The sequence below is a fragment of the Candoia aspera genome, chromosome 8, assembly GCF_035149785.1.
Source record: "Candoia aspera isolate rCanAsp1 chromosome 8, rCanAsp1.hap2, whole genome shotgun sequence".
NCBI lineage: Eukaryota > Metazoa > Chordata > Lepidosauria > Squamata > Boidae > Candoia > Candoia aspera.
Genome location: NC_086160.1, coordinates 30,574,162 through 30,584,817, shown reverse-complemented (window position 1 = coordinate 30,584,817; position 10,656 = coordinate 30,574,162). Strand labels below are relative to the sequence as shown.

General features: G+C 38.5%; 1 protein-coding gene across 1 annotated transcript in view; it reads left to right on the top strand.

Moving 5' to 3' along the window:
* Positions 1–215: 215 nt before the first annotated feature.
* The window catches only part of ANXA10 (annexin A10), a 41,808-nt gene continuing 31,367 nt past the window's right edge, over positions 216–10,656 (top strand). Inside the window, exon 1 of the mRNA XM_063310552.1 lies at positions 216–297. Coding sequence (XP_063166622.1) covers positions 280–297 — 18 coding nt within the window. The 5' untranslated portion in view covers positions 216–279. The remainder of the gene's footprint in view (positions 298–10,656) is intronic.

Below are 10,656 nucleotides of genomic sequence, written 5' to 3'. Positions count from 1 at the left end.
GTTGTGCTAAGTCTGTTTATTTTATGAAACAACTCTGTTTATTCACTTCTGAGTAATGGCTAAGTACACACAGTGACACTGCAAAAGCAAGGAATGAAAATTATCATGTTCTCCTCTGCCTTTCTGATTACCTTGAACTCTAAAGTAACCAGAGAATATTATCAGCTTGATTGGGCTGGTCCTAGCAGTATATATCAGCTCCGTAACTTTACACCTATTTTGATTAATTCACTCACTGAGGTCACTTTCAAACTAGTTTACTGAACACTTTGTGCCAAAATGTATGGAGGAAACTATGTAAGTACCCTTACTCCCACTTTTAAATTATTTTCTTCATTGCAAAAGTAATCATAAAAAAAATAGTTTACTTGTATAAATAGCTTAGCTAGTTCCACTGCCATCAATTTAACAGGGACTAAGAGTTTGTCTCTATTTTCTAGCTGCTGTCATTCTATATGCTGTCATTCCAAAGATGAAAGTTTCTGTTTATTTATTTATTTTATGTGATGTCAACATTTGGGGCTGGCAGGGTAAGCTGATGTGAGCTTTATTCACCAAAACTGACTCCAGCAAACCTATAATTCTCCTCATTAGGATACTGTTCCAATCTCACTGAAAGGAAGATTTTACAATCTCAGTGACTCTGTGGCCTCTCTTTTTTTCATGGAAGAGTTTTCTTTGTAGAAAGAAGAAAACTTTCTTTCACTACATCTTTCACTATGTAGTGAAAGAAAATATTTGTCCTAATTACATAAATTGAATTGGGAGTCAAACATCTTCAAATAAAAGTATGCTGATTCCACATTTCTGTCTAGCTTATTTCATATCAGTTTAACTGAGTTCAATAATATTTGAATAATTATTTTGTTTATGCTCCTAGGGGTTGATTATATTTACTGATACATTTAAAATACAACAAATTACATAAAGTTCAGAAAATAAGTAAGGACCAGTTTACTTCTTAAATTAGCTGTTTACTTCATTTCAAGTCAGTTTGTTCATTTAATTTTGTGAGCAATATAGCTTCTGAACTGTATAGTGCTTATTAGCACTGTGCTAAACAATTTGTTTGCACAGTTCATCTATTCTCATTCAACTGGATAGGAAAAAAAGGGGCTGTTAGTTTTGCTAAAGAAGAAGACATTCTCATGAGTAAGATGCAGGGTTCCTGCGTGTACTTCAGGTGGGAGGTAGTTGGGAGATACATAATCATTTCTAATAGTAGCAGTGATCTTTGATATTTGTATTATAATTTTTATAGATTTAGATACAGCTCTATAGTATTTTGCTGTCAAATTAGTGTGTGGGTGTGTGTGGCTGTATTTACAAGAGTTTGGCAAAATGTTTGGACCAGAAATTCCCTTTAATGAAGCACTATTTATTGAGCAAGACTTTAAACAATATAACTACAATTATTGGAGGACATGATATATGGCATCTGTTGTTACTTCTGAATACGTAGCTATCAATGTGGTTACTCTATGTGAGCCACGTCAATCGTCACATTTTACAGAAGCAAAGGATATGTGTGAAATTTCAGGAGTTGTAGCCCAAATATATTTGGAGGGTACCATATTGTGGAAAGCAGTTCTATATAAATGCCAAAATAAGATACAAGAACAATTATGAGCTTTTCTAATGTATATATCAAAGAACAGATGTAAGATTTGGATATTAAAAGAACTGAATTGTGGATTGAATGCAATTATGGCATGCATAGAAAGAAAATGTCAGAGTCCTTTTTTTCTACTGTAACTTTTCCTGAAGATCAGGAGACTCCAAGAAAAGTCTCTTTTAGAGTCAGCGAAGGCCTAGAATGTAGTATGGAAAGCTTAGGTGGGGAAAATAAGCACTCACAATCCTGAAGAGGTAACTTATGTGGCAAATTACTTATGTAAACTGCTTCTTCCTAATTTTATTATTTCTTGGTCTTTGGGTTAAGATAAAGTATATGTCCTTGGTTTGGGGTGATTTTCCCATCTCACAATTCAATGTCACAAATCTTTTATCACTGTCCAATATTTACAACAGGCTTTGGGGGGGCTAGGGAACTGTAATGGAAGAGGTTGCCCCTTGCATAAATGAATGTTGCTTGTGTAACTTGTATATAATCAGATATGTTTTAGAAGACAGATATTCTTATATGAAATTCACTGGGTATCTTTGGGTGGGTCAGCCTCTTTCAGTCAAGCAGAGTTTCGTTTGTGGGGGATGGTGGTAAAATAAAAGGAAAATCCTATGTAAGTCAACTTGCACCTGAGAGAAAAGTATGAAATACAAATATACTACTACTACTAATTATATATGTTGTGTGTGTGTGCGCGCGCGTGCACAATATTCATAAAAGTAGTCAATGTACACAGATGGAGTAGCAAACAGACCTGACCACACTGCCTGGTTTCTCAAGGGCTGATACTACCATGTCTCTTCCTTTATCTTTTTTAATACTTTCCAAAAATGAATTATAAACATACTTACAGATGCTCATCTTTTTTTGCAGTTAAACAGTGAAATAATGATTCATGCTTACAGGTAGTCTTTGTTTAGTGACTGACTCATTTAGCAACCGTTCACAGTTATGATGGTGACGAAAAAGTAACATTATGACCAGTCCTTGCATTTATGACCTTCACAGATCTGTAAAGCAAAGGAAAGAAGTAAGATCATAAGTACGGTCATGGTTTTACTTAGCGACTGCTTCACTTAATGACCAAGTTGCCAGTCCCAATTGCTAAATGAGGACTATTTGTATTCCCACAGAACAAATGTAGCTGTCTAACATCCTCCCTTCCTTACCACTGTAATGCCATTACCTACCTGCATCATTGCTCTCAGCTATTTTGTTAGTTGTTAATAACTGATAAGCAATATAGCCCACAAATGAATTCTTTGCAAAAGTGTTGCTTGTCTGAAAACATGAATTCTCAATTGAAAAATACTAAGCCTAATAAAATTTAATAAAATCAAAATTAAGAAATTTTAACTTCCATTATTGGTTATCAGAAGAAAAGTATTTGCTAAACAAATATTTAATATGTTCATAGTTCACACCCCACTTGCAGTCACAAAATTTAACTGAATGCTGTGCACCATGAATTATCTGAAGGAAAAAGAAACTAATCAGTTAACAGAGGCTGTTTCAATTTCAGACCCAGCAGCAGCAGCACAGGAAGTGACTAAATAATCTAGTACTTTAGTAGTCTTCCCAACCTATTGTCCTCCAGATGAGATAATTCCTACCTACTATGATAATGGCATAGAATTATGGAAACTAAAGAGGTTAATAAATTGGAGAAGATTGAATGAAGGTTTGCTTGACTCGTTGATCCGTAAATTTCATCAGAATCTGCTAATGGTTCAGAAAATTATGATCAGGTTTCATGTTTCATCTTCTTCCCTCTTCTGGTTAGCAGTAATTAAATGGCAGCATTTTATTTGTACTGGTGCTCACTGGCCACCATTAGCCTTTACTAGACTGTGCAAATCAGTTTCTATAATCAAATTTTAAAAATAACCATAATTGCTGCTGTGATTAATTGAAAGCATATTGCTATATCATTGTTCAGTAATCAGAAGGAAGGAAAACATTTGCTCAGGCAAAAAAATAGGGGGAAGAGAATACTTGCATTCATCTCCCATGCTAAGCTGGAGACAAGCATCCTGTTGGTCCCCTTGGCCTCAGTTTTGCATGTTGCCAGCAGCAAAACACAGATTTTTCATTTTTGAAAAACAAACTTATGTCTAAATAGAGTCACAAACCCTCTAGTATACTGAAGACATGTGTTTGGGGGACTGCTCAAAATTCCTCCTAACAAAACCTAGACCAAACTTTCCAGCCCCTCTCTCCCACAGCACTGTAACATTCCTCATAGCCCTTAGACAACTGGCTCCCTGGACTAGGACTTATCTGGAAATTACAAACCGCTGCATGGCTTAACTAGGCTGGCTTGAATGCAGCAGTCGTCTTTCAGACACTTGACATGGCAGTTACGGTAGGCAAGAATTACAAATTAGAATAAAGCTATAAAAAAGAAGTTGTCTCTGCCAGTGTGAAAATGCTATTCCCTCTTATCCCCACGGTATTTTAAACCCATTGCTTTTCCTTCCCACATTTCCCATATTTCAGTGGACTCCCTAGTCTGTATTTTATGGCTTTGAAATTGAGCAGTTATTAGTTATTACACAACTGACCATCTTTGCCCTGCTGGCCCCTAGCTTAAATTACATACTACTTGCCCATAAACATTTAAAACAAATTGCCCTCATGGCTCAAAAAGATTATTTTCCGTGGGCTGAGCCACAGTTTGTTCTAACTATTCTTTACTAAACATGTTAGAAATAAGTCAGAAGCAGTACTGCGGGTGAATGAAGTATTCATAGCTTGTTAGTACATTTTTCCTCCTTTTTAAACTTGCCTTGGCATCTATATGGATTGGTTACAAAAGCAAACCAAGAACTGCCCAGGAACCAACAAACAACAGATGTCTGAACTTCAAAAACAAGAAGAGAACAAATAATATTTTTGTTTGTAATTTACTGCACTGACAAAGCATGAGTCCATTTGCCTGCAACATGAAGACAAAAACAAACCTTCCCCCTTCTAGCTTAGAGTCAGAAACATGAAAGCTCAGACCTGTTTTTCTCATTCTGGATAAAATATCACCAGATTTGTAGCTGAGAAAGTGTCAGTTCTCAATACAGAACTGGCCGTAGGTCACCTGATACAAATCTGTTGTTCTTCTCAGTTGAAATCAACAGTTTAGGGATAGTATTCTTTTTGTTCTCTAAATTCTTTGATAAATTCTTTGGGTAAGTCCATGTTGCAGCAATGGAGGCACGGAAAACTTGATTTATATTGTATTGATTTGAATTAAAAAATAGGTACAGACTGCACAAAAGCTACCTTTGAGTTCAATAGATATCAGTGCAGGAGGGTGATTACTGATAATGTTGCTATTTCTTCACTTTTCATGGGCTGTGTTTAAGACAACTCTGAGCCAATTATCCACAATATTTTGTGATTTGTTTCACAGCAGTTGGAAGCACATGTTTTCTCTTCTGAGGAAGAACTGAAGTGACTCTGCTGGTTATTACTCACATTGATTTATGATGTGTTCTCCCATCTTGAAACATATTACAGATTCATCTGCAGCAGGAATTATTGTGATGTGACAGCAGTGTTAAAGCTGTTAGAATCCAATGAGGACACCAGTATGATGCCCTTTCTAATAATTTAGCTAGATCAGTAAGGATATGTTACTTGAATCTTTCAAACCTGGGTAAATTATTATCCTAAGATACTCATTCTATCCTGTCTCTGCCCCTTGGATTTACATTCCTCACCCCACTCCTGCACCTCCAAGATTTCCATCTGTACTATGAAATTTCTAAAATATGCTTCAGAAGAGTAAGTTTCTTTTAAAAGGTACCACAAAGCCAAAAATCTTAAAAGAGGAAACTATCTACATTGCTAGGTTAAGTCTTTTCTAACTATGAAACTGAAATACACATAGATTGTTAATTTCAGACCTTTATTTATGTCTTTGTCTCCAGAATTAACAGCACGAAAAACACTGCCTTCCAAGTAATACCTTGAAATAAACTAAATGTGACAGGGCAGCTACAGTATCTCCATCTATCCTGTCTCTGTCAATGGGAAAGGTGGTCTATAAGACAGGAGAACTGTACAACAAAATCTTTTAGATCCACTTGTACTGAGGATCTCTACGTATCAAGCTATGCTATGCAAGAATTTCCCCTGTCTATCAGAGAAGCTTTTCAAGAGATGCTGGGGGCTGCAGGAGGGAAGGTGTGGAAAGCCATCTTCTGCATTCATTTATGACCCATGCCATTGTGTTTACATAAGGTTCACCACTGTTTACTCTCAGATGATAATGTCTGCTCAGAACGTAATAAAATATAATTAATATACTAAGCTGCTATTAACTATGTGGGTAGTAAAGGTAAAGGTTTCCCTTGACATTAAGTCCAGTCGTGTCCGATTCTAGGGGGCGGTGCTCATCTCCGTTTCAAAGCCGAGGAGCCAGTGTTTGTCCGTAGACAGTTCCGTGGTCATGTGGCCAGCATGACTACATGGAACGCCGTTACCTGCCCGCCGAAGCAGTACCTATTGATCTACTCACATTTGCATGTTTTCGAACTGCTAGGTTGGCAGGAGCTGGGACTAGCAATGGGAGCTCACCCTGTCACGCGGATTCGAACCGCCGACCTTCCAATCGGCAAGCTCAGCAGCTCAGTGGTTTAACCTGCAGCGCCACCGCATTGCTAAGTAACTATGTGGGTAGACAGCCTTTTTTCTGGAGGTCCACATTTCTGCATGGAAGCAGCTGAAAGCTGTGTGCCAGCTGATGAGTTGGCAAAAGCAAGAAGTCAGAGCCTGGCCAAAGCCAAAAATGCTGGAGCCACCCATCCTCTCTCTTTCGTAATGACTATTTTATCTTACGAGCAATCCTATTTTCCTTCCCTGTCTTTCTCTGCTATTACTCCTGGTCTCTGTCTCATTTTCTTTGACCTGTCTATGCAGGAGGCTGTTGCCAAAGGAGGAGATCACCCTTTTTAGAGGTCAGAATTGGTTGCCTGGACAAGTTTTCTGAAAGGAGGCCCCATCCAACTGAACTAAGGCTTAAAGGTTCAGGTGGCCCTAAGGCTGACAGTTTTATTCTTGAGTGGAGGATAGTACATTTGGGTATTACACAGCAACTTAGGTTGGCTGAATTGGGGACCCAATATCCATGGGAGTTCCATTCTCTGCAAAAAGTTATCCTTCCCCCTCCCCCACCACTTCTTTGAGAAAGAATAAATAAATCTCAACAGGAACTGGGGAGGTGAAAGCAACTATGTCCTTTTTTGTCTTTTAGAAAGCACTCATGAACACTCACAAATGGTGTCCAGGTTATCCTAGACCTTTTTTATTTATAAAAATGATAACCTGAACATACAACATTGCACATTCAAGTGATTATTGTTTAGAGGCAAGATACTTTTTCAAACATAAAAAGGGGAATAGGAAATGGACTTTTCCCTTTCCAAATTTCAGTCAGAATTCTATCTCACTGCTTTCCCTTCACCAAGGAGTGACTCTGAAGTGGAATGAACATACAACTCATCACATTAAGCTTTGTTCTATTGACTATTTTATGCAATTTTATATTAGAACTATATTTAGTAGAGGAAGGTACAAGAGGGTTTTTATGCTAACTGATAGAGGAGATTTAGTCAAAGAGGTGGAAATAGCAGGAACATTAAGGGCAAGCAATTATTCAAGATTACAGTGGTCTAGAAATCTTATAAATCAATCAATCAATAGTCGTAGTTTTTTATTTTAAGGGAAATTAAAGTTGACTATGTATCATGAACATCAAAAAAAGGTATATTTTAACAGAATAAGAGCAATTATAAGTAGGAGACAGGAGTTCCTCAAACAGGAGATACTAAAAGCCCAATGGAAAACAAAATGGAGAACTTTAAAAGAATCCAATGTAGCAGCAGAAAAAAACTAAAGCACTGGGTGGAAAAGACAAATATAGGAGATTGAAAAAAGGACATCAAAGAAGAGTACAAATAAGTAGCCCAAAATTGTAGAGAGATTGTCAGGAAAACAATCTCAAAATGAACTAAGGTTGGCAAAAGAGTCTGAGAACAAGAAAAAGAGCTTGCTTAGATGTGTTCACAATGAAAGGAAAGATTCAGCAAGGAGCTGCTCAGTAAAAATGGCTAAATGCTAACAGATGATACAGAAAAGGCAACCCTATTCAACTATTATTTTGGTTCAGTGTTTCCCAACAAGAAGAAATGGTGATCTACCTGGCAACTGGGAAGAGCACAATGAAAGGGAAAGAATGAAACTTTAACAGAAATATGCTCAGGCTTTTACTTTACTTTGAATGAGAACAAATTTCCACAACCAGATTATTTGCATTCTTAAGTACTGAATGAACTTGTTCATTGTCTGGCTGAATCTTTACCTTTGAGAAAAGCCTGGAGAAAGAGAGAAAGAGAAATATTGTTCCTGTCTTTACACACACAAAGCAAGCAAGAGGGAAGGAAAATCTAAGGGACTATAGATCAGTTAATTGGAGATGAGTACTTGGGAGGATCATGAAACCATTTATCATAAAAGTCTTAAATTAATGTGGTAATTATAAGAAGTCAGTACAGACTTGTCAAGAACAAATCTTCACAGACTAACCTTAATAATTTTTATTTTTAATCAGTTGTAGGAAAGCTGCAAATATGATAAATCTTGATTCAGCAAAGTATTTGACAAAGTACTCCATGAGATGCTGATTAGGCAGCTAATTGTGTGGACTGGATGATATGATACTTAAGTAGATACATAGTTGATTTGAAAAATCATACTCAAAGAGTATTCAACAACATTTTCTCATCAAATTAAATAAGGATATCAAGATTCAGTCCTGGCTCATCTTCAATATGTTATTAATGACTTGGATGAAGATGTGTAGGGAAAGTTTATCAAATTTGCAGACACACAACATGAGTTAAAATAATTAATACTCCAAAAGACAGAAATAAAATTCAAAATAATCCTAGGATGAAAAATGGGCTGAAATAAACAGAATGAAATTTAACAGAACTTTCCCCTTTTTGGGGAAAGTGGTTGAAAAAGTGGTGGCATTGCAGCTCCAGAGGGTTCTGGATGAAATGGATTATCTAGAGCCCTTTCAGTCAGGTTTCAGGCCCTGATATGGGACAGAAACGGCATTGGTTGCACTTATGGATGATCTCTGGTGGGAGCGGGATGGGGGCAGTGCATCCATCCTTGCTCTTCTTGACCTCTCAGCGGCTTTCAATACCATCGACCATGGTATCCTTTTGGGGCAGCTCAGGGAGTTGTGGGGTGGGTGGCACAGTTTTGCACTGGTTCACCTCCTTCCTCTAGGGCCAGTTCCAATCAGTGTTGATCGGGAGCAAGAGATCCTGCCTGCGGCCCCTCCTTTGTGGGGTGCCACGGGGTTCGGTTCTCTATCCGTTCCTTTTTAACATCTACATGAAACCACTGGGTGAGATCATCCGCCACCATGGGATGAGGTATCATCAATATGCTGATGATACTCAATTCTCCATCTCTGTCCTGGGTGAGGTAAGTGATGCTATGACTGCCCTTTCTCAGTGCCTGGGGGCTGTGGGGGTCTGGATGGGGAACAACAGGCTTCAGCTGAACCCTGGTAAGACGGAGTGGCTGTAGGTCAGTGGCTCATCAGTATCCAGGAAATTGGCATCTTTAGTTCTGGATGGGGTTGCACTGCCCCAGACAGACCTGGTGTGGAATCTGGGGGTACTCCTGGACTCACAACTCCCGCTCAAAGAGCAGGTGGCAGTCGTGGCCAAGAGGGCCTTTGTTGTGTGCCAGTTACGCCCTTTCCTGGATCGGGAAGCCCTTCAAACAGTCACTCATGTCCTTGTTATCTCCCATATAGACTATTGCGATGTGCTCTACATGGGGCTACCCTTGAAAAGTATCCAGAAGCTACAGCTGGTCCAGAATGCAGCCATGCGGACTATTTTTGGTGCCCCTAGATCAGCATAAACAACACCCTTATTGCATGAGCTGCATTTGTTACCAGTCTGCTTCCGAGTCCAATTCAAGGTGTTGGTTATCACCTTTAAAGCCCTACATGGCATGGGTCCAAGCTACCTGAGGGACAGCCTCATCATCATCGTATCAACCCATCCCACCCAATCATGCAGAGAGGGCATGTTGTGGACCCCATCCATAAGAGAATTCCATTTGGCATGGTCCAAGAAGCGGGCCTTCTCTGCAGTAGCTCCAGCCCTTTGGAACATTCTGCCCCCGAAGGTGAGGGAAGCCCCATAGCTCCTGACTTTCCAGAAGAACCTGAAGACTTGACTCTGCTACCTTGCTTGCGGTGGGGAGGGGAGTAGTTACTCCTGGGGATAGCTGGCGCCTTAGAGTGCTCCTCACACATGTGGACTGATTTACATCTTTTTGTTACTTGGATTTTATTCTTATTCTTATATTTATATTTGACAATTGTATTTATATTTTACATATTTGTATTTATATTTTATGGTTATTGTTTTAATTGTTTTTATTGTAAACCACCCAGAGTCCCTCTTGTGGGGGGGAGATGGGCAGTGGCAAAATTTGAAAAATAAATAAATGAATGAATGAATAAACAGAAACATGCAAAATTCATCACATAGAAAACAAAAATCTACTGCATAGATACTGGTTGGAGAGTAACTAGCTTGGTAATGGTGTTTCTGAAAAACATTTTGGAATAATAATTGATTGCAAACTAAGTATGAGCCAGAAGTATGACATGGTTGCAAAAAAACACAATTGCAATTTCAGGTCACAGAGAAGTAGCCAAAATGTATACTTTACCATGACAGAATGCCGGACACAAAACAATAGCTTAAAATTACAACAAACTAGATTCTGATTGAATGTTTTAAAAAAATAACAATTTTCAACAGTGTGAGTTAACAGTAAGAGTAGTTACCAAGAGATGGCAGGCTCTCTGGATCAGACACTGGGCTTGCAGATGATTCCACAGAGGTTCTCCCTGCTTCAGATGGCAGTGGCTGTGCAATAAAGCAGAACAAGATGGCAAGAAAAGTGGAGAGAGATGGCTCTTTACCTACCAG